The 25,352-nt window shown below is 36.1% G+C and overlaps 1 protein-coding gene across 2 annotated transcripts in view; it reads left to right on the top strand.

Moving 5' to 3' along the window:
• Positions 1-25,352, top strand: part of KCNN2 (potassium calcium-activated channel subfamily N member 2) — a 71,940-nt gene that overhangs the window by 30,714 nt on the left and 15,874 nt on the right. For both annotated transcript variants that reach the window (XM_033084871.2, XM_033084870.2), the window contains exon 5: positions 15,878-16,019. In XM_033084871.2, the coding sequence (XP_032940762.1) occupies positions 15,878-16,019 (142 nt within the window). The remainder of the gene's footprint in view (positions 1-15,877; positions 16,020-25,352) is intronic.

The following is a 25,352-nucleotide window of genomic DNA, read 5'->3' as shown; positions in this document are numbered from 1 at the left end:
TTTGAATAACTTTGACTTGCAAACATCTACTTAAAATGTGAAAATAGTAGTAAAAAACAGTGCATGCTGTCTTTAAAACAATAAAACCTATTCTAATACATAAACAAGAATTATTAAATCTGTAACTGCAGAACAGAAGGTTTTGTAATATTAGTGTTAATGTAGTCTTCTATGACAAACGTGGTCAGTTGAAAGTGTAAAAAAAGTATTCACTTAATGTGAAACTGTGGATGGGATTCATATTCAGGTATGCTAGACTTCAAGATTGTGTGCAATGATAGGAGTGCAATGATACATTGTTCACCAGTGCTTATTTTGTTTGATGACATTATAAAGTAGGCCATTGGTCATGTTGAAGAATATCTTAATATTTATAAACTTGAGTAGATACTAATGTAGTTCCATAGCATTTGTTTGTCTCATACACTGACTGTATTAAAAATACCTGGAGTTGTAGGCAGTTTTGGAGCACAAGGCAGAAAGATTTTAAAAACCTGGGACTTGAAAGTTATGTTTAGGACTGGATAAATGAACTTAATTTTTCAAAGATCAGGATTTTCTATGAGGCTGGAATTCTAAAATTGGCTTTTCCACAAGCAGCTGTGCAATCCAAGGGCTTTCACTTACTACACCTCTGCTTCAGTTTTCTTGCCTGTAGTGCTGTGATCCCTCTTTTGTAGCAGATTGTTCATGCATCTCCAACAGGTGCAAAGAGATCCTACAAGCAAGGTATACACAGATTGAAAGTGCAAAGCAGATTTTACTTAGTAGTGCGTAAAATATGCAAAAACTTGAGCTGGAATTTAGTGGACTACTAGACTGAACATTAGGACACTCACTAGCTCATTAAGATGCTGAAGGAGCTTTTGCTAGCCATACAGGAGTGAGCTAGGCAGTAAACCTGTTCTCCAGAGGTTCTGCTCCCTTTGTATTGCTGCATTCCTGCCTTTTGCCATGCTGTTGTGGCATTTTGTCCAGATACATTTTCTCCAGGTGTGGATGGATGATCCTCCCAGCCTCCAGGGAAACCAGCTTGACTGGCCCTCTGTTTTTAATTTTTGTTTTTTTAGGATTTTACCTTTCCACCTTGGGAATGACCTTGAATCCTTGAACTGTATACCATACCTCTCAAGAAGAGCGTATTCCTTTAAAGCAAAAATTAGTTATTATTACCCAAGGCATCGCTAACATGTGCATATCCATTTTAGGATATGATGAAATACTTGTGTCTTGCTGCTTGAGCACAGCAGCTGAACTTTGATTTTATTTCTTTTATCTTTAAATCCTTTTATCTTTGGTTGGGTATTTCTTTCATAGGAAACACCCAACAGCAGACTAGGAATGATAGAAAGGTCAGGGTTTTAAAGTAGTGAGCTTTTGGTCACTTCACAGTAGAGTAAACAGTTGAACAGAAATGTGACTACAAATCTTTAAAACTTTGTAAGTCAGCTGTCAATACCTATATGGTTCAGCCAGTAACCTGGTGATCTCATAAGTTGTTAGCTTCTGCCACAAAAAATCCATGAAGGGGTGCTGATTGAATAACTCTTGATAAATTATTTAGGAGTTAAGAGTTCTGTGATATCAAAGTGTCATTTTTTTTAATAAGACTTTAGCCAGTGCCTTATTATTATCTGTAAAATCTATTATCTTTTTGGTAAACACAAGAGACACCTAGAAGGAGTACCTTGTCTTAGTTTACAAAAAGAGCCATGAGCCAGTCTGTGTTTTAGCAGTCCCATATGGTCTGGGTACTTTCTTAGTGAAACAAAGCATCAAAGAGTCAAAATGCGTTGTTTCTTTAGCTGCTGTATAAAAGTTAAATTGAATAATTTTATGTAGACTTAATGCTGCTTGAGGGAAGAAGAGGATTTTGGCTGAGCATATTTTCCCTTTTTTGGCTGTCACCTCTCTAGTACATACGGGATGTAAGACATGAATTCTAAAGGAGAGAAGCTGCTCCCTTGGTCAACTCTGGCAAAAAGTACAACAGAGCATGGAAGGTATTTTGGTTATAATAAATTGTGCCAGCAGGGTCAGTTGCTTTGTTTTGAATTCAATGGTTGTCTACAATACACCTGAGGGAGAAACGTAACATGTGCCTCACCAACTGCTGGGCTTGCCGTGAGGTGGAAGAATGTGGAGTGTACTCTGGTGCAGGTGCTGTTTTGAAGCCATAAAGCTTCAGACTTGCTTTTGCTGGCTACAGATGCCATTAATCTTTATTCCGTGTTCTTCAGTCACTGCATTCTTTGTTGTTATTGAGTAACCCGAATTTACCAGTTTGAAGACACTCTAATTGGCTCAACCTAACAATTGTCCAGAATATATATGTGACCTTATGACCAGTTCAGGAGCTGGACTATGCATTTTCTGGGCAGTCAGTTAGTACATGTGGAAAACAACTTTGCAAAATACTTACATTAAGTAATAGCCTTCTGATTAAAAAAAGGTATATGTTCACTGCATTTCAGAAAGAAATACTTGATGTTCTAATTCCTTGAGTTAAAGGTCACCTCTTATTATTTTGTACTAAAAAGAATGCAGTGGATGTAATTGGCAAAGCTTCTCGCAGTCTGAAATCAGAGATACAGCATTCCCTAAAATTGAACAGAGATTTCAGATCAAGTATTCATGTCCAAATGTCTTTTCTTTTTGACTCTGTTTTTAATCATTCATCTTTTTAGAAAATCATGATACACCTTCAGACTAATGAGCTTCTAAAATGGTAACCGACTGTTAAACTTTGATGTTAAATTGCAGTCTTTTGCAGTAGATTCTTTCCAAGGTGTTCAAAGGCAAATTATATGTTACATTTAGTTAATTGAACACCTTGATACTTGTCAGCTCTCAGTAATGCCTTCTGCATCAATTTTCTTCCTTTCCCAAGCCTACAAGGATTTAACAAAAAATGTGCATGATAATTCTTAATAATACTGCTTTTAGAGTGGTTCTTTCTCCTTGCAAGCAGATCACATCAGTTGCCTTCCTTGTTCCTTGTGTGCTGGGAGGCAGAAGAGCAGCTGACGCAGTCAGTTTACCTCAGCAGGACACCGTTGTCCTTCAGCGATTGTATTTCTGATGTTGTGGAGTATGATTTCTCTTGATTTTTAGAAAATCACATCTAGTACAGATAATAGGCCAAGAAGCAGATGCTGTGTCCTGATCTAATATCTGCAGGACACACAGCAATCTGTACCAGGAATTACACATTCTATCAGCTTATTTTCCTTTTTTTTTTCAAAGGAAGATAAAAACTTAGGCTACAATAATGTTGGCATTGTTTTAGTAGGATCAACCCTAGCACTGTTCTATTATTGAGGTAAGTAGCAGAAGCATTTTTGGTAGTAGAACACTGGTATGAAGGTCTTAGTATGCCAACACAAGTATGCTAAATATATGCAAATAGTTTGTAAAGTCACAAAAGCAATAAGCAGTGCCTTTTTTTTTTTAGCAGCAAACTGCATTATTTACTGACAAAATAGGTGTTCTGTTTGTTGAAAATAGCATGAGCTAGAGAATCCAACCTACAATTCTGCTGTGACCTTGACCAAAGTCATTGAAGCTCTTTGTGTCTGTCATGCATAGAATTATGCTTATTTGTTATTGCTTGGTGTACTGTCCCTATTGAGCAAAGAATTCTACTAAAGCGTGATTGCAGTGCTGATGTTTGTTTCAAATTATTGTACAGGTAGAGATGCAATTTAGATGTACTCATTCTGAGAACCAGGTGAGAGGTATGAAAATAGAGGAAATGTTGTTAATTCTGCATGTTTACATTTTTCTTTCTCATGCTTTTGGGAAAGATATTTAGAATATGTAAGCCATTCACTACTGAAGTTCTTGTGGCTGTACCTCAGCTCCACACATACTTCTATCAAGACTCCAGAATCTGGAGGACAAGTTGACTGAAACTGTGCCTCATGGAAAAGAAAGACTATAGATCTGATGTGTTTTCCAGGATCTTTAATCCATATAGTTGGAGTTATTTTCCTCTCCCCCTTTAAGGGAGTCGCAACTGAATTTTTGGAACTCAGAGGCAGGGTTTTTTCTTTTAAATATGAAAGATAATTTTTCTTTTAGTCGCATCATTTTTTGAGTTCTCTAAAAGGTAGCACTCAAACGTAGTTGGATTCTTACAGGAATATTTTCTGTGTATACATTTATCTGTGTGTCTATCTATCTGTCATCTAATCTATCAACAACATATGCTTGTTTATAAATTTTTTTGATTAAAGTTTTGTAGCTTCAGAGATACAGCTTAGATATATATAATGTGGCCCATACTCACTCAAATGAGACCAACATCTACAGTTCAGTGTCTAGTTTTTCTTTTCCAAATCAGATATGATGAGATCTCAGACTTGTTTATTCTTTAATGTCATGGACTTTTGCTAATGGAATGAAGTGTCTTTGACCAGCAAGAAAGTTTTCATTACTCATTTAAAATGGAGGCGGGCTAGGGGAGGGCGGTGGCAGGGGAACCTAAATAAATAGTCTCTTTTTGTTAGTTTTTGTGATTCTTTCGAGTTGTAATTTCAGATACTTTTTACGAAGCAAACAGCTGAAACAGTTAAAATAACTGAAAAGTTGCAGCTCTCCAGTCACATTTGGAGTCCTTAAAAATGCTTGTGATTTTTTCTTGTATTTGCGAAGTCTTGCAAGTCAACAAGTGAATGGAGGAGGCTTAATAGCTCTCTGCCTAAGGGCACCATCCTGGCTAGAACTAGACCTGCTTGTGCATATTCCCCTTTCTCTGTATTTGTCCCATCAGTGAACTCATCTCTAGGGCTGAGAGAGCACAGTACATTAGATTTCAAGTTTGTTTAGCATTTCATCTTCCAGCTTGTTGTTGCAATTTAATGCTAATTATGTTGACAGCCTTTATGAAGCATTCAACACTGAATAATGAATAATTAGTAACAGTTAAAATTAAATCCAGTTTTCCTAGCAAGCCACTGTAGTTACAGACAGCAGTCCCAAAGTTGAATGTTTCCATTGTGTACAACCTTAGTTAAGCATGACCCCTGATTATGTGAATACCTGTCTAAATCTTGACCAAGGAACTGATTTGAGGCATGAAAGTCACATAGATAACTCACGTATCTACTGTATGATTCACATAGAATTTGCCAGTGGTGTAGACAACAGGCATTAGATAACTTCTGGTTTATTAAAGGACTCTTCCAACATGTTCTACATGTGGACTTTTAGACATGCTTCAAGTATAGGTAGTGCAAAAGGTAAGTTCTGTTACCACACCATCCAGAGTACTCCCCTCCATTAAAAACAGAGTGAAAATATGTGTTGTTTTTGGTTTTTTTCTAAGAATCTGCTCAAGTTCCTTCAGAGCACAGAATTTCATTCTTTCTCCAGTGTTTCATTGAAAGCAGTTAAAATGCACTCAGAAAGTCTTGAATGAAGGCCGAGATATCAGGAAACAAAATGGTTTTAGTATAAAAATATGTATCAGCAGAAAGTATTCTGTCATGTTCGTTGTCTTTAGAGAGAATAGTACAAAATTCTTTGGTTTTGGTAAATGTTTGTCATTAAAATTAGGATGATCCCTACAAAAGTTATTCTACCCTGAGAGCAAATAAGCTAAAACAAGGTTTTATAAGCTAATAAGCTAATGCAATGTTTTTTTTCCTGATGAGCTGAAAGTCAGATTTTACTCTTTTTAATGACAAAAGCGGGCAGAAAAGTACAAGGTTCAGACTTCATATGATCTCATACTGACAATAAAGCAGAATTTGGTGACAACATGTCAAGGCCTAAAATAGACCAAAGAAAACCATAATTGCATCTAGCACATTTAACATATTATGGTGAAGGTCTCCTAAGCCTTTTCTTTTTGGTTGCATCTAGGTGGGCAACACATCTGTCTTCAAATGTGACACTGCAGAGGTCTGTATAAGCAAATGAGGATGATGTTCCTTTTTTACCATCGCCAGCGTAAAGTACTACATGTAGCTCTATTGCACTTTTTCCTAGCCTATCTGAAATTATGGTATTCTCTCAACTTGCCTTTGCCTTGAGGACCTTGTGGCAGAAGTCTTTCCCGCAGCTGATCTGGGTAAACTCACTGCACTGTAAGACATGGTAACAGAGTCACAAGAATCTCTTCGGTGTACATAACCTTTCTCAATCCCTGTAAACAGACTTCTCTACATTAATCACAAAAATTTACTTCAGAGTATTTTTCTAACCTTCTGATCAGTTTGACAAAGAAAACAAAATTTCAAAAGGGAGAAGTCTGGGGGTTTTTTTCTTAAATATTGAAAATCTCATGCTGAAGTTTCATACATAGAAAGTAAGTGGAAATATTTGTTAAAAGTGCTTTCTTTTCCCATACAGCAATCCATAGTTATATTTTTATACTTGATATTTCAGAGCATTAAATGTAGTCTCCGTTACTTCATTAATGAACTGTTAGTGAGATCTGATACAACTTTCAGCTGACTCTCAAAAGTACACAGACTTTGGGTTTGGAATTGTCTGTAGAAATATTCAGTAAAATCTGTTTAGCTTCAAGCAGTGACTTACAGAAGCTAAACAGTAAATACAGTCATTCCTTTTTATAAAATAAATGAAAATATAATCAACAAGTTCAATTTGGCTGATTTAAATTAAGCATGTAGATGCAGCAGTGTTCCTGATACAGTGTTAAGCTGGTCCCCAATTCTGAGAACTCAATGAAATTTTACTGACTGCAGGCTTCTGTTCTGATCCAAACTAAGTAAATTCTATTTAGATTTTTTAGAATGTTTAGTTGTAAACATTCTGTCCTATTTAAAACAGTTTTATTCTCTAATTTATGCAGAACATACATTTTGATGAATCCAATATTCTGTTTTTCATTTCTAAAGGAAAGGGAGGGAGTGGGCATTTTATTTTATTTTATTTTATATTATTTTATTTTATTTTATTTTATTTTAGTCATCTGTTCCCAATGTCTATTAAATTAGAGAACTTGCATATGTTGGTAAAATTGTTGATATCCTAATTAAATTTGGACAAAAAAACCCCAAAACAGCAGGCTTTATGACTGTGAGCTTGTAATTCCTTTTTGTAGAAGGTAATACAACAGCTACAGAACTAGTAAATTCTGTGATGATAAATTAGTTCCATTAGAGAAAAATTTCTTCGGGATGCTCAATTTGTCAGAAAGTCTTTTTGAAGAATTCAGCATAATCTTTGCTATATAATTTCACCTCCTCTTGTTTTCTTCCCCCATAAAAGGCTAATTTTTACTTAGTTTCCTGGTTTATGCCAGAAAAACAAAACAAAACAAAACAAACAAACAAACAAAAAAAAACCCCAAACAAACAAAACATGTTTCATTTAAAGTCTGGCGCGATTATTTCTATTTCTACTTTCTGAAACTTTTTTTTGAAGTTTTTCTTGTGCCAACTAATTCAGAATCTTTAGATACCAGTTGATTCCGATAATCTCATTTTTTAAAACAATCTTCCTTCTGAGAGAGACTTAGGTATAAAATAGTAACAGGGTATCTCTAGAGGAAATGCAAAATGCAAGATAAGGGAAAATTTTAGAAGAGTTAGAATTAGTGAATATAAAGAATGATTCACAGTAGAGCTCATTAAGAAACTCTTTGATTTTGAATGATTCATATTTCCATCATAGCACAGCTTCAGCCAGTGCTTTTGCGGACCTTGAAAAGTTCAAGCAAACTTTCAAAATAAAATTCCTTCTTATCATATTGACAAATTTTAGTGACTAGACTGTGTAAAAAATATGGCTGTAAGGAAATATGAATGCATATATTTTAAAATAAGATTAGGTAGTACTGATAAATAGTTTTCCCTCAAGCTTGCTTATGTCACTTCAGTTTCCTTCTTTTGTTTTCATGTATTTTAATGTCACATTGACTGCATGTTTATAGTAGTTTATTTTGCAGAACAACTTCTGATAAAGATAATATATGGAACTACAGAAGGAGCAGCTCTTGGATGTTTCAGATTTTATTTCTTATATTCTTTATTTTTTGCAGTCACTGTCCTTTCTGGATTACTTGTTGAGTTTTACTTTCAAAGCAGAGTTAGTGTGTACTCAAAATGGGGCTTGTCAAGGGTTTTAATAGACATATTCCTTTTTCCAGCTTCTGTCTTAAGCTTTTCAGGCAGTACGTCTCTCCACAGAATTAAAGAGTCATTTTAAATTTAATTTTAAATTCAAATAGCTTCAAAAACATATTCTTATATACATTTACAGCCTGTATCCTAACAGGTAGAAGAGTGAGATGAAGATGCTGATGTAAATCAGCTTTGTGCTTAAGAAAAGCCTGACAACAAGTTCTCTCCCCATGGTCAGTGCTCTCCTCACTAAGTTGTTAAAGTAACAGAAGGATATCAACTACTCATTTTTCCTGTGCTTTATGGAAAGCCTAATGGAGTGCTTGTTTTCTAAGAATTTTTTCCTTGTTGCTTCATGTAAGGGTACTGATGCATTTGTAGGCTATTTTGCTTCTTTGGGATGTGCCACTATTTTTGGCAAAATGAAGGATTTCGGTGTTACGTAATTTTTTAATGTCTCATTTAATAATTATTTTTAAACATGCGTGTCATTATAGAGGACTTTGAGTTCATTGGATTTTAGCCAGAGCTTTGGGTAAACAGGCTAATCAAACTGTGAAGCTGAGAGCTCGGAAGGTGAAGGCCACCAAAATGATCACCAGCTGTAACAAAAACCTTCTTAACTCCAAAGAGTCTGTCAAAGAACTATGAAGAATTAAAAAATGGTATTTCATTTCCAAAAATATTAGGCCAAAAATGCTGTGCCGATAAGGTATTTTATGCTGTGATGAGTTGTGCTTTGCATTGGAAAAAATACCAGTGTGTTTTTTGTGAAGACCAAAAAGTGACATATGATCATGGAAATCATGTGGAGCACATTGTAATACATGTACCAAAGTCCATGAATAAGGGTACTTTTTCATACTGTACTCTTTTGGTGCTGGTTGCTACTCCTGATCCAACAACTAATACCAGCCATTAGACCCTGATTTTGCCTCTTAAAGCTTGAGCTATATGAAGCATGCTTAGTTATTCTGCAGTCTGGGAGCGTATATAGGAACTGGGAAAGGTTAGGGAGTTGAGCTTTTAAAATCTAAAGGCGTTCCTTTGAAACGTGCCAACTCTTTTTATTGGTGACAGAATATTATCAAATGTAAAGAAATAGAGCTGAGAAAAGCTGAATTCCTGAATCTGCTCTACAACGTAAAGATAGATCTTTCTGAAGGAGGATGGTCTGAACATAATAAAATGCATTAGTCCAGATTCTTAAGATTAAACAGAATTTTGTACAAAGAATAATGAATGTAACTTTTTGAAATCAGAAGAATCAGTCATGGAACCTTAGTGACAGTTCCTGTTGTTAGTCCCAGCTTTCACCTCTGAGAGACACAGAGGTATTCCTACATACCTTACTTTCTGTTCTGTGCACATTTGTGTTTATTAAATTGAGCCATGTTTAGGCACAGTGAACCTGATTTTTTTTCAGAACAGATTATATGTTTAAAGAACACTTCTGTAGGCAAATCTCATTCAGGTCTCTAGGAGTTAAGGGTTTGTTTGGGACTTTTTGTAGAGGTTTCCAAGAGCTTTAGTCACAGTAAGTCACAACTTCAGTTAAACCACTGCAGGAGCAAAATAGCTTGAAACTGCTGAAAAGAACGCAGTGGGAGTAAGACTATGCCTATACTGGGGGATAAATATGAAAACTGGAATTTGAGGAGAGGTGGGTGTGTTTCTTAACTGAGGCAAGGAAAAGTTCTCCTTAAACTCTCTGAGAACTTTGACAAGACACATTATTGTTTTCACATAGTCAAGACCTTCTAAAGCAGTAGTTACCACTTTATTTGCAGGATTACTTTTTGATACCTTGATACTGAGCTCTGCTATCTTCTTTTTAGTGGATTCTTTTTAGTGGATGGCTGTCAGTTACAGATTTAAAGCTTTCCCAGTTTCCCAATCTGTACAGAATTGATTCAGCAGATTCTCCTTAACATTCTTGACACTACCATTGAAAGCACTAAATTAAAAAAAAATTTAAAATATTTTTTTTTAAAAGTGGGTACTTCTAAGGAGCTTCAACAGCTTTTGCTTGTAACTGAATGGCTTCTCTTGGAAAGATGGAAAATCTTCCCATCTACTACAGCTGCAGATAGCTATACTGATTTAGCACAGCTCTCTACAGCACCATTGAAGACTAGACCTCCACTAGTCGAGGACAAATAAAAACTTGGCACCCTTAGTAAAAATGGCAGTTAATCCTTATTTGTCTACTGGTGGGTTATCTGTTGTTAAAGCATTGATGGATGGGTATCTGACAGTAGCTAGGGGTAATTTTATGTCTTCACCCGAATATTTAAAGCATAATTTATATTAAAAAAATAATGGTAAAATTTCTTAAAACATACTTCCTCACCCTGCTGATTTTGTGTTGATTTTTCTCTCCTATATCCTTTCATTTTCTTTTAGATCATATTTTTCATTCATCTTAGCTAGCATAACTTATGATAACTACATAGAATACTTCACATTTCTTGGTTTTATGAGCTTTCTGTAAATAGCCTGAAAATGCTCTTGGCAGAAAAATCATGAACATTTTTGGCTGTGGTAGAAGCAATACAATCAGCTGACTCTTACCCATTACTTTTGATTGGGTTTACAACTGCTACTGTTGTGAGTCAGTCTGTTTGAAATGCAGGCTATTTTTGTGTTGTTTCATACTTCCATTAAGCAGTTATTGTGACAACAGCATTTTTACTGCTCTTTATAAATATTTGGGGTACATCAACAGATGTGTTAGAAAAAAGATAAGGGGCAGCATACATTTTTCCAAGCTACCCTTCTGATCCTAAGCCCATCATGGCAGGCAGCATTTCTTCTGTTGATTTCATCGTATTTGGAGTCAGCTCCACTGTTCCTTCCATATGCCGTTGTGGATTTCTTTTTCCGTTTCTTTTAAGGGAGGAAGGGAGAAGGAATACAAAGACATCTCTGTTATTGTCATAGGTAAAATTCTGCCAGTACTAACCATCTAAGACTGAAAAGGCAGTTAGTAACAGAATGGTCTGATGCTGTGGGGGAGCTTTAATAGGTGGTTAGATCAATCAGTTTCTCAACAGAGCCCTGACAAATTTCTGATCTAATGGGATAAGACTGTTTGCAGCTGTTAATGGTCTTAAAGATTTTAAAGTTTGACAAGAAAAAACTCAGCCTGAATTGACATTGCCAGGATTTTCTTCATAATTATGGTAAAAGCAGGCCATTTTCTTCTAAAGAAATGGTCATCTTTTCAATCATTTTCAGTTCTTTCCTTGACTTGTTCAAGAAAGCAAAACCAATGATAGCAAAGTTATCAGAGGCTGTTCATGGAGGCCAGAGTAACTGAATTGAGACTGCTGAGTGTGAATTAAGGCACCGGTGGTCAAGCTTAATGTCATCTTTGATCACATTTTATTAACCTCTTTTTAAGATGAATGTCTCTTAGATATCTAGATGTGAATGTGTGATAATTATGTGCAGCTAAGAGGCAGATGCTCTACCAATTAAGTGAAACAACATCACATACGAACAGAAAAGGGAAGCAGTAATGAAAATCATGATACCAACAGTGAAAGCAGGAGAAAGAGACTTCTGTCTGATAAAGACTTTGAAATATTTCTTTGACAAATAAAGGTACTGCAGTATTGTCGCCTGAGGAATATATTTATATTTTTCTGAGATGAGTTGTAAAACTCCCACTCAGTTTGTCTTGAGAAGGAATTGAACCATGCTATTTTTTCACCAATATTATCATTCAGCTATTTTTGGTTTAAATTATAGTGGTGTCAAGACTTATATATGCTGATTGGTGAGAACTGGATGATGGTGTTTCACAGGATGATGATTGCCTGGTGAATAGTGTGTTCCAGCTGCAGCACTGCCTGCTTGCTGACATATCCCTTATTGGAAAAAAAGTGTGATAAATAATTCTTAACGCCTGTGTGACTTCAGCCAATGATGTTTGTACACTGAGGAATACATAGCTTTTCTAAATGACCCTTTATTCTGCAGCTATGAAAGGCTGGATATAATCAAGAAAATCAAACTGTATATAGATGCAGTTTTAGTACTGTTAAATACTTGTTCTTATCTTTGAATGATTCACTGTCTTTTGTATGCAAGTTTTTATTGATTAAGAATAATGGGCTTTACATGTTTACATGAATATATTTGTCATGACTAATTTTAAAAATAAAAAGAAAAAATTCTAAAAATAAGAAGATTTTTATAAATTAGAGTTAATGACAACAGATCTTCCATTTTAAAATTTGGTTAGTAATGACAAGATTCTGCTTTGTGTCAAAGTTGTCACTGAAAGGAAATCTTTGTTTCGTTTTCTTTAAATCTGAACTTTCAGGTTTTCTAGCTTTTTGTGGTAAAGTGTTTTCCTGTTGGTTTTCAGAAATCTCAAATACAGATTGAGTGGTTACTTTAGGAAAACTACAGTTGATTATTGGAATGTGTTGCATCCAAGCTGTCTTTCCTGAATGAGGATATGACTGTAGTGGCGTATGATGACTGATAGTGAGTGAGACAGCTCTGCTCCAGTCCTGGTGTGGTTGGTTTTTCTTGTTTCAGTAATGTCCATTGGAATTGGCTCTACTGTGGATAATCTCAGTAGTGAAGTGAAAAATACAATTGTAGGAATGGTTTTTTTGAGGGCTTCTGGTGACCTCTGGTGCTACACATTAGAGCTACACTTACAGAAAAACATGAGAAAGTTTCACTTTTACTGTGTCCGTTTCACTATTCCCTGCATAAATTGAGAAGTTCAGTCTTTGATAAATTTGAAAGCAAGTCTAAAGGCATTGAGTTGATTTTTTCCCCCTCCTCAAAACAAAACAATTTAGATGCCTCTAGTTTTAATTTTTAGCCATTTCCATGACTGTGCAAATAAGGTTCTTCAATAATACTTTCTTAAGATACTGTTTTTCCTACTTTGATACAGATGTAATATTTTTTTACCTGATTGTGGACACAAGGTAGCAGAAGACTGTCTCGGTTTTACTGGTTCACGCTTGAGATGCGAGTGATAGTGGTGCCTAGTGGCTTAGTAAAGTACTTGGAAATGTATGCTGCGCAACTGTGATCTTATGAAAATCCAAACTGTGTAGACATGTACCAGAACTGCTAACCACAGCGATTCAAAAATTTTAAGTGAGGTTGAAAAAATAATTATACAAGATTAAACCATCTTCTTAAAAATATGGCAAAGAAATTATAGGATTATCATGAGTGTGATACCCTTTTATATTGTCTCAATTTTACTTACAGATTTTTAACTTAAGAAGTCAGCTGTTCAACTGTCCTTGTACAGTCACAAGAGAAAAAGTTTTTTGGTTTTTTTAAATATTAAATTAGGCAAAGTAGGTAATTTGCATGCTTTACAGCAATTTGCATACTTTACAACTGCTTGAGCAGTTGCAGCAATAGGGAGGACACAAAACAGCCTTTGTTTCTTAGTCACAGTAAATGCATTCATAAGTACTGGTGATGATTTTTTAATTAAGTGTGCAACATTTGATTGCTGAACTATAGCCTTAAAATCATAACTAAATTAATTACTCCGAGTAGGAAATCCAAGAGGCCTGAGCTAACAAGATGGAAACATTTAAGTCAGTCCTTGAGTTGTGCTAACAAATAGTGATATAGATGGCTTTGAATAGTTCATCTCGGGAACCTTAATTGTCTCCATATCTCCAATGAAACTTGAATAAACTTTGGATGTGCTTTTTAAAATTTATGTCACTTTTTTAAAAAAACCTATGTATACGTTGGCTTGTATTTTTCTGACATGGATAAAGGAGGGTAAGTGGATAAAGACTCCCATTATCTCTTCCCTGTGTCATTCAAGGCTTAAGAAAGTAATATTGACATTCCTTATGGGTTATTTATTTCTGGAACTTAGTGAGTTGTCTTTGAATGTTCTGTTTTCAGTCATACAAAGCATGGAAATGACCAGGTTCGAAATCTGAAGAGAGACATTAAAGAAATGTATTATAAATATTTATGTGAGCATTTATTAATATTTACCTGAGTTACTAACCTTAGAATGTGTTGTGGCTTTAGTATCCTTCTGTGAAGCTCATCCACACCCTATGGATCATATTTCTTACTTGTACTCTGTAGGGATTAACATAATAGGTACGCAGGCTTTCTTCTTGCCTCCTGGATGGGACAACTGTGTTTCTCTGTCTGCATCCATATATTTCACAGCTATTACTTGCTACGTTTGTTTAGTGTAGACTAAAATCCATATATTTAGTGCAATCTAGAAAAAAATAAACAATGTCAGATTGTGTTTTGCGATAATGCAGAGCTCTGTGGTCGTGGGTTAAGTCTGCTGTTCTGCTTTTTTAACTCCTTTTGCTGTTGTGGTTATCACTGTTTATGTCCTTAGGACCTCCAAACGTGGTCTTTTATTTCATTGTTCTAAGCTTTGTTCTAGGCAAAACAGAAAAACTTGTATAAAGTGTGTGGGGGAGCAGCACTGACACCAGGGGAGAGGAAAATACAGGCAAAGTATGGAGCAGGCTTGACTGGAGTGGTTGCTGTGGTCTCTGGCAGTCAAAGAGCTTTTATGTTGTTGTAATCATCTGAGCATATGTGGGACTTTGAAGATAGTATTTTACAGGCATTTATGGTGAACATCTTACAAGTGTGAGAATGGGGAGTTTCCCGAGAGTGCCTGTGTGCTTGCTCTGCATTCTTGGTCCATCACGGAGACTGCAGTCCGGAAAGGAAGGAAACAGAGGCAGTTATTTCAGTTGTGGGAAGCAGGTTGTTTACGGATTTGTGAACTAATTAAATAAATGGCCTTTTATGACCCTCTGTGAGACATGGATTTAGGGACTGGCTAAAATAATACCCTTGGGGAATCCAACAGCATTTAGTTAACCTGAGGCTTCACAGCAGCTGCAGGGGTGATTGCAACCTTGAGTCTGCAGTGGCTGCTGCAGATATTCTCTGTGGCAGAGCTGCTCTGTCCAGGGAGAAAAATTCCACCTACTTTAGGCTATTAGGTTTTTTTTTTTCCCCACTACAGAATGAGTGGTGACAACAGGTTTTTAAATGTAAAATGTATGTTCACCTTCTATTAGATATATATGTCAGGTGAAGACAAGATTATTAATCTGAACTTGGTGGATTTTGGAAGGGAAAAATGAACATATTCTACTATAATATTGAATCTAAGCCAAGAAATGGCACATCATGAAATTTCATGTAATAGCTGACTTACACTAAAGGGAATTTTTGCTATATTTGAGGTAAACATAAATAAAGTACTTTTTTATTTACCTTGAACTTGTAGAAGGAGAGGTAACACCATCGATTGTCTAGGTCAGCATTTATGTGTTAACTCAGGTTTGGGTTTCTGATCATAGGCTTGCATTTAGGCCAAGGAGATGAAGATATTCTTTACTGTCTGGTTGTGCGTACAACCTTTTCTGACTCTCATATTTGCCTCAGACCGCAGCAACTATGGTAGGCAGGTGTTTTATGCTACTACAGAATATTACCAGAACTTGTTCTCCTGGTGAAGAGATTCTGTTGAAAACACAGAGATTTCTGCTACTTTACAATAATAACCAAACACTGAATTATAAATAATTTCTACTACTGGTGCTATTTTTATACCTTCTGATTCACTACTGCTGATGTTAGTATATATCAGTTATATTTAATTCCTTACAGCTGCTTTTAAAATGAGATTGTATACAAAAATGATTGTATGACCAATTAATGCAATTTTTTCTAAGAGCACAAATGTATTCCTGATAAAGAAATGTTCTTCTTCTTTTCAGATACCATGACCAACAGGATGTTACTAGCAACTTCCTAGGGGCAATGTGGTTGATTTCAATAACTTTTCTATCCATTGGATATGGGGATATGGTACCAAATACATACTGTGGAAAAGGGGTCTGTTTACTTACTGGAATCATGGTGAGTGAATTTTTTAATTGGATATGAGATTACATTTGCTGTTAATTAATTTGAAATTAAGCCCAAAACTTTTGGTAGTCATAAAGAATTATTTATCTGCCTTCTTGTAGAGAGTGTACTTAATCAGTCCATTCCTATAGTCCTTCATTCCTGATAATGAAATGGAGTTTTCTTCTTCTTTAGGCTAAAATTTGGTGGCAGTGTAATGAAATACAGAGAAATAAATTGCACCCTGACATATTTCATAGCTTCAGAAATCTCAGTAAAGCCTTTCATTAAATGTTAAGGTATCATATCATCTTGATTATGTTTGAGCATGTGTAATTGGACCAGTATTAATAATGGATCTTCAGTTCTGACTTTGGTTCCTTAAAATTAATGACAAAGAGACATAGTGGTGGCTAAACTCTTTTGTTTGCACATAGTTTTCCACTGTATTCCCTACAAGTCTAATAACATATTATTCATGGCAGACGATTGCTTTAAGTGGAATTACTTTGTGCAATTTGTGCAGTAAGAGCTTTTGCTACCATTGATACCATGCAGTAATTGTTAGGTCGTGCATGCTCAATATATATTTATTAAGTGTATTCCGTGTCTGGTTTTAATTTTTTGTACTGCACCATTTGGTCAAAGTTGGGCAGGGAATAAGGCAATGTATTTTAGTGCCACGAAAATTTACACATATCTTCAGTAAAATAGATGTAAACAAGTTCTGGGCTCTGCCACTCTTATTTGTATCAACTTCTGTGTAAACGTGAATGAGAAAGGCTGAATGATTGTCATATATGGACTGTATGCAGCAATAAGATACATAATTACTTCTGAATTTTTTGCCATTGATTATAAGAAATACAGTTCCAGTATCTGCCTCTGTTGAAACAGCTGTATTGGGATTGTGACTGAAAGCAAACGATATCAAAGAGTTGCCCCTTTTGAGCAGATAGGTTGATAAAATGTTCATTTATAAGTATCTGTTTTATGTCCAGAGAGTAAAAAAGGCTTTTTTTTTACAAATACTCCAATTTTTTTTAAAATCCTGATAAGTTTCAGTTTATTGACCTTTATTGATAAAAATGTATAAAGACTTCCAGTATATTTTGCAAAAAGGTGGTAAATGCATATCTCCTTAAGTACAGTTTGTAGTGGAGTTGGAAGGTAAAGGCTAAAAGCAGAGGAATGGCTCAGAGGGCTTTTTAAAAGGCCGTTGGCTGAGCTCAAATCTGCCATCTTCTGGGGTATTTGCCTTTACGCCTTTCTGTGTTGGATATTGATACCAGAGAGAATGAAATGTGGTCATAAATTCACTAGGAAAAGGGATGGAGAAGCAGTGTTTATTGCCACCTTGCAGTGCAGGGATTGCAGAATGAGGACAGAACTCCCATATGAAGTCACTTCCACTGCTTCCATGAAAAACTCAAGTATGATTTATACATACCATTTTCACACATTGGCATCTCTTTTTCACAACTGGTATACTTTTAAAATGTATGGATGGTACCTTCAATGTCTCTGATTGGGTTTTTTTAGTGATTGTAAGTTCTGTGGCTGCTTTGGAAGGACAAAGGCTCCATTCAGGATGTCGTGGTAATTTGGGATAAACATCTTCAGAGACAGAAAGCATTCTTAACAAAGAAACAAGCCAAGTAGCTGCTGTGTTATGATAGGTGAAACAATAATGAAAGCCTCATCACTAATTACATTAAAGTAATCTTTGAGATAAAAAAACATGGAGCACTGGGAAAAAGTCAGATGCTGGGATTACTCTGGATTTTTTGGGGCTTGTGTTTTGGTTTGGTTTGGTATTTTGTTTTTTTTTCTATGAAGAATGTGAAGTATGGCACAGTAAATATAAAAATGAACTCTCTCCTAGAAAAAAGCTTACAGGTCTTGAATATAATTCTTTAAAACCAATTATTCTTCTGAAACATGTACAGTAACTAATTAATGTTTGTTGTGGAAAGTGTAAAATCCTGTAAGAACAAAACTAATGATTTTTATTTCAATAGAAGCAATTTATGATCTAATTAAAAGACACACAAGTGTAATTGTTGAATGGATGTAGAAAAAGATAATTGTATATTTGATGTTACGAGATAAAGTGTAATTCCCGAGCATCTGAAGCAGCAAATGCTTTGGATTAATGTGATCAATGCCAAATACCACTGAGTGTTTGCTTTTGGGTAAGGTCCCTATTAAAAAGGATGGAAGGGAGAATAAATAGAAATACTTGTGAATACAAGAGTAGTTACACAGACCGCTGAAGAGTTCATATTGGTTTTGTGGAACTGGTGGTGCCTAAGGAAGCCTTCTTTGGTATCTTAATCCCTATGAAGGAAGAGCCCTGGTGCCATGCCTGTCCTCCTACTTCAACCTCTGGAATTGCTTTCTGTGCAACAGAAATGGAAGTGCTCAGGCTGAACTCTACCTTGTACTCCAGCCTGGGAAGTGGACTTTGTGCCGTCTGCTGGGGGCACCAATTTGTGTTGGCGTTGAAATTGTAGCTGCTGCTCCCTTGGGTCGCTGGTGTCAAGTGACATCTTTTAAACTCTACACATGCACACTGCTGGAAATAGGAAAATCTTTATACATATTCAGATTATACCAAAAGGAAAATGCCTTGAGAATTGTTAAGAGTAAGATAGCAAAGAAGTTCAATTAATATATTAGTGAAACTGGGGAAAAAAAAAACAAAAACAAAATACCCTGTGATCAAAAAAAGCAAACACTGAAAAAACATGAACAATTTAAATTTTGGTCTTGCGAAGCACTTAAATATATGAAACATCCATGAAAATACTGACAGAGCATGTTACAAAGAGGGGTCAATGCAGAGATGTTTTACAGTGAAGCAAGCCTCCATCTCCAATCCGTGTTTTTCCAGTGAAACTTTACTAGACAGCAGTAGTAGGCTGTGGGCCAGGTGGGCTATCAATCGATGGCAGCTCTATCTTCTCCGCCCTGCATTAGGTAGGTCTACAGGAGTGTGATGGATGGATACACGTGCAGCTGCTGTCACTATTCTCAGAACAGGAGAGGACGTAGGGAGACCTGTGGCATCTTTGTCATGCCATGCAACTTGCTGGTGTGCTGTACTTGCGTATGTTTCATGCCTGCTGAAGCTGCCATGCCTGGTTGTCAGTGCCCACCCAAGCAGATGTCTCAGATGCTCCTCAGCAAGGTGATCTCAGCTACATGTAGAACACTTTCCTTGTATGGTTTCTAAGTGGAACTACAGCACTTCCACTTTCTTAATGGCATTTTGCAGCTCAGGCCTTGGAGTGGTGTGCAAATTTTTTCTTGCTTTTTGTTGCTTTTTTGCTTTCTTGCTTCACTTACTTTATAAGGAGAATAATGAAGTTAATAAAAATTTAAAGCAGGTCAGTAGGAATTGGTGTGTGAGAAGGAGTATAAGAAGATATGGAAAGGTACATGATTATGGACTGTGAGATGGATAACTTTTGCAGACCCTTGTAAGCTTTTGCAATTTCACAACATAAAACAATGACAATCAATTCTTCTGACTGCAAATACCTGTTACAATTTTTAAGAACATTTTTGCTTTTAGATCCAGCATCATGTGATGAGGTGGTGCATTTATTGTATGATGCAGAGTTTATCATGCAGAATCTTCCTGCAAAGCCACCCACCAACAGTTAGAAGCCGGCATGTAGGCCAAATCTATGTTGCTACAAATAAAACAGATTAACTTCAATTATCCTATCACAGGATGCAGTTGGTTTGGTATAACTTGCTGAAGTTTGCTTTAAATGAAATAGATGTTATTTCAAAGTGTCTGCTTAGCTAATGTGAAAATTGCACTTTAATTTCTTCTGTAACTGAAATGAACTTCAAAGAGATTGTTAGACCTATGAAAGAACCAAATACATGAGGAAAGTTTCTTAATTGTATGCAATAGCTGTGGACAACATTATAGTTTTTCCTTGGAAAAATTTCACATGGCATCTTTCAGCTACAGTATTCAAAAACTGCTTATGTAGAAGAAGTATTCTTATTAGAGTAGTTGCAATGCAGTCATTGTGTACATTCTGGCTTCAGGAACAATAGTTTTCATTAGTTCCAAATGATGAATCAAAAATTAATAAGATCTCATTTTAAATCTTCTCATGCTGAAGGTTTTAATGTCCTTTGGAAGTCTGTATTTATTTCTAAACAATCATGGTTTCTTTCCTATGAATCATGAGAAGAGTGATGAGGATGAGGTGTTTCTGCTGTAGGAACAGAGAACTCTTCATCTAAGGCTTAATTGTGACGTTTGTGCAAATAGTGATTGTAGACAGCCTGATCTTACCAATAAAAATAGAGAACTATCTGAAAGAGGAATATGGTACTAAAAATAGTCGTTTCTAACTGTTTTACCTTTTGTTGATAGTGTAATCTGAACTCCTTTATTTTTGAAATTTATTAGTTGTTAGATTGTAAGAAAAAGAGGCAAAAAAGAGGCAGATTGTAACTGCAGAGTTAACATTGTCTGCATGTCTTCTGGGATGAGTCTTGAAAAAGAGAAAAATATGGTAAACATGAGATTTGAACAAATATGAAAATTATTTTAAGGAACTTTATGGATAATGTACAAAAAGGTCATAAATTATTGTGCATAATAATGTCTAAAACGTGTGATTTTATGTAAACTTAGGTTCACATTGTTTAATTTTGTGGTGTGTCAGAGAAACCTAATGGTTTATAAAACACAGAAATGTATTTTGAATTACCCTCTAAAAGCTGAAAAGGTATGATCAATTCTAGTTAGAGAACTGTGGTGAATAGTTCTGTGGATAAGAGGATATTTGAAACATCTAGAAGTCTGCTCAGTTTTTACTTCTCTGAGTACAGAAAAGGTGAAAAGCTTTCCATGTGAATTGATAGCATCTCCAGTCCATGTCTCAGATATATGCTAGAATATAATTCAATTGATTGTGATCATTCAGTAATTAATATAAGTGACATCTCGATTTAGAACAGACTGTGTTTGTTCCTTCTAGTGTAGTACAACCTAAGTAGACAATGCATTGAGAAGAAGTTTTATATGGAGAAGATAGTTAATGATACCTGCATTCTTAGAGCTAAAGCTATTAAAAGTTGGGCTGCTGAGAAATTTGTCAGCTCCTCTACTACTGTTGTTCCAGAACACTAGATTGCAAAAATGGAAACTTTTGTAGGGGATAAAGATAGTTTGGGAGTCTTTTACGTCTGTGGCTTGTTGGAATGAAATTTCTAGCTGAAGAATCACGAATTATCAAAATCAAGTTCAGAAGCTTCAAAACATGATCCCTGAAGTAGTGGTAGAGAGGGCAGTATCTGAAGGGTGAGAGAATGGCAGAGGCTGTTTCTTGATTTGAGTAAGCATCTCTTGGAAGGCTTCACCATCTTTCAAAACTAGAAAAATTAAGGGAAAAAAGCTTCTTCAGAAACTATCTAGTTTGTACCGGTAGAGCAGGGATGTTGTGAAGTGTCATAGGTCACAGGAACTGTTTCCCGCTTAAGTCTAGTCATGGATGCATTTCAGTAAATTCAAAGGCAATCAGTTCCTGGCTGGAAAGAGAAGCAGTTGTGTCATACTGTCATTATTTATGTAGGTATGACTGGAGTTGATGACTGTTGCAGGAAAACTTCTGTGTTCTAAGAAAACATAATTTCATTTGGAATGACCCTAAATTTAATACAGCAGTTTTTGTATACTTTTACACATATTCTCATGAAACTTTTGTATTTACAACACAGGTGAAGAACATCACCTGTAGCTTTGTGGCTGAATTATTGAAGTGGTATTTTCTATCAGTCTTATAGGCTGTTAAACCTGCTCATTTAATGAACTTGGACTTCAACCCTTGCTCAGCAAAAAGTTTTTTATGCATTTTGGGATAAACTCTCCAGGGGAGTTTTATCTGTACTGACCACTGATGGTTTACCAGAAACCCAGTCGCCAGAGCATATTCAATTGTCAGGCTTCTGTGCGTTAACACCAGTCATTTATAGGTTCCCCTATAGAAGAGATATGGTCTTCATGTTATAAATCATTATGTCTTGTGCTGTCCCAGATGTCTCTCCTAGTACCCACCTTTCATTTCTCAAGAAGTTTTACTTCACCCTGACTTATGACTGCCCATGCTTATATGTGACAGTATTTAATCAATTTCATATTTATACATAACATTTAATGGTCTTCATTAGTTTTACTTTTGCAACATTGCTAAAAACCTTATGGACTAATTAGAAATAAACAAATCTGTTTGTCTACTCTTATATAGATGAGAAATTTAAGTTTTTCACTAAAATTCTAGATGTAATGCAGACAAACTCCACTGAAGACAATAGTAACCAGGCAAATATTGAATACGTGAAAGTATAAATAGTGCAAAAATATTTTAGATCACCCTTTTGGCTGAGTTAGCATAGTTGATGTCCTATTACTCATTTTGTTTCAGTCTTGCAAGGTTACGCATCTCTCCCAGTAAACAGTGACAAATGAAAACCCACATTTATACAGCACCATTTCCCAAGTCTCCATCTGTCTTGTTTTGGAGAGGGTTTTTTTACTTCAAGCAACATTTTTAAAATTTTTTTCCCCTTCCGTGGTGGTCATATCTGTCCACCTCTGAGAGACCCAAATGAATGAAATGCCTGTTTAAATTCTTACAGGATTTTCATTTTATGCAGAGCAGCAGGAGGAATGTTGTGCCTTTTCTGGTGCAGAGCTAAATTTCCCACCAGAACCATATGTCTGCAAAGCGCACCTTCTCTCTCCCTCAGTGGATCCCAAGGGAAGTGAGCAAGAAATGTGGCAACTGCCTTCTTTCAGCTACAGGCAAGTATAGTAGGACATTTTTGTGACACGTACACCACTAAAGATTGCACTTCACTTCCAGTACAGTAAACCAAAGATACCAGGTGACTTTCAGCAGAGACACTGATAAACAGTGTGGCTTCCCTTCTCACCAACAGCACCCTCCAGGTTGCAGGAGTGACTCCATTCACTGTTGTCTTGTAAAGGTATTTCTAAGCCACAAAGAACCACTTGACAATGCCAGAGGCATTTACTTAGAGGACTGCAGGGTTCCTCTACTGACTCAATGCTGCTTTCAATTCTAACTGAAAATGCAGCCGGTGCTAAGCTTTATTTGCCTCAGAAAAACCTTTGGTTGAAGAGTTGAAAGCACTTCTCTGGCTATCAGTAACACTGGGCCTAACATGAGAATGTTTGATGTACATGCTAGACTGCACTTGAAGTCTGAGCCCTACAGTTTTGTAATCGCTGTCTTGCGGCATTGTGAACCTTCAGTCTAAGCACTTGTGAGTGGTAGTAAAGGCATGCTCTTGATCCAGATTCCATAACCACATTTTCGTTGTGTTCTGTGGGAAGCACCAGCTTTTTACCTCCAGCTGCCCTGACTGTGTCAGCTGTGGTGTACTGTGACATTTAAATTCTCTGTAGTAACTTTTGGTTAGTCAGATTTGGTATGTTGATTCTGCTGATATCAGCAGAAAACTCGGGGTGGGTTGCATAAGTGAAGAGGACAGAGGATTTTGATTGGACTACAAAAGGCATCTCAGCTGGTATATAGTAAGTATATTGATGAATAAGTTTGACAAAGAAGAAAAAGGCAAAGTCTAGTCTAATATGATGTGCACACTATAATTGGGTAATACAGAACTAAGACCTTTATTAATTCTTATTTATACTCCTGCAGCCCTTCAGGATTCCTGATCCTATTGATACCAGTACTGTATAAATAAAATAGAAATACACAGTACAAATTTCTGAAGAGTTTACCATTGCTGTAGAGCAAATGGTATGAGAAACAAGGAGGAATTGCTTAGGATCAGAGCAAGTCATACTGGCATACTTGCATCTGACATACCTTCACTGGTTTTGCTAGGCTTTGTAGTAAGTAAAATCCTAAACAAAAGAAAGGGGAAGGTTTTGAAAGAATACTCTATATTAGATTTATTTGTGTCTAGGGAGCTTTAATGAAGTAAATGGGTGATGCAGAGGATCTTGTCTGAAAGAGCTTATTAGAGCTGAAATCCACAAGGAGTCATTGAATATTACAACTGAGGGCAAATGTTCTGTGTGTGATGCCATAGAGAAGGGAGTACATCAACAGAGAGCATAACACTGCAAGAATGACAGGCAAAGAAAATAACCATTGCAGCAATCTCTGAGGTGTCTAAGACATGGTTTGCTTTGTTAAAGCAGTTGAAAGGAGGCTTGCAATAATTCAGAACGTAGTGCCAAGGGGAGAGACTATGCAGAAGATAGCGAAAGTTGCAATTTATGATGCCAGAAAGTAAAGTGAAAGACAGCACGAAGTAATAGTCATGCTTTTTTCTGAGTGTCATGTTTAAGCATTTTTTTCAGTTGCTATATTTAAAGCATAACTGAAATACAATTAATTTCACCTTTTTTCTCTTTCTTCAAATAGCACAGGCTTGACATCAATGCCTGATTACATTGTTTCCCCCCCTCAATTTAATCCATCCTTCCATTCATTCTTTTAAGGAGTATCAGTCATCATTTAGGCTTACATAGCAGAGAAAATTATGATCTTACCAGTATCTAACACTGCCTAAATATGTATGAGTAAAGTACCAACATACAGTTCCACTTACATTTCTATCAGAGGAGCATGACTTTCACAGACTGTTGCATGCCTGCACGAGCATTTGAACTTTATGTGTCATTCTTTGTCCTTAAGAGGGACAGCATATTTAGAAGTAAAGATACTAAGAATGCCCTCAAGTTGCTTGCAGTCAAATCAAATTGTTTTCATAAGAGACAGCAGCTAAATAGATTGACTATCAAGGCAAGTTCTGTCCTGTGTAAACAGATGTGAACCTTATGCTAAAGGTTGTACTGCTCATAAAAGCAAATTCTACATCCCCATCAGAGATCTGATACCAGTGTGAAGTCCAGAGTTTGTTGATGTGCTCAGCTGGAACACTGTGGAGATGTTTATTTTCAGAGTTCTTGCTTTTACTGTAGACTAATATACTGCCCTTCATATCAAGCAAGAAATACTGTGCATTCAGGATAAAATTCATGTGCTTCATCTTCTGATCCTTGCAAACAGGAAATAGGCTTTGCTTGGCTCATCAGCAGAGTCCTAATCTTGCCTGTTCTTAAATCTGTGGTCTCTAAGGCTTTCATTCAGATTGTACATGCTTTCTGGAAAATAGAAGAATTCAGGTACATCAGCTTTTATAATGGGTGGTTGCTGGCAAATGCTTGATCTCAGAGTTCTTCAATACCATCAAATTAATGGATGGTTAATTCTGTTATTACCTTTTTCCACTAAGTGGAGCAAATGAACA

This window comes from Catharus ustulatus, chromosome Z, assembly GCF_009819885.2.
Source record: "Catharus ustulatus isolate bCatUst1 chromosome Z, bCatUst1.pri.v2, whole genome shotgun sequence".
NCBI classification, from domain to species: domain Eukaryota; kingdom Metazoa; phylum Chordata; class Aves; order Passeriformes; family Turdidae; genus Catharus; species Catharus ustulatus.
The sequence above is the reverse complement of the archived record's forward strand: the minus strand, read 5'-3'. Positions and strand labels throughout refer to the sequence as shown.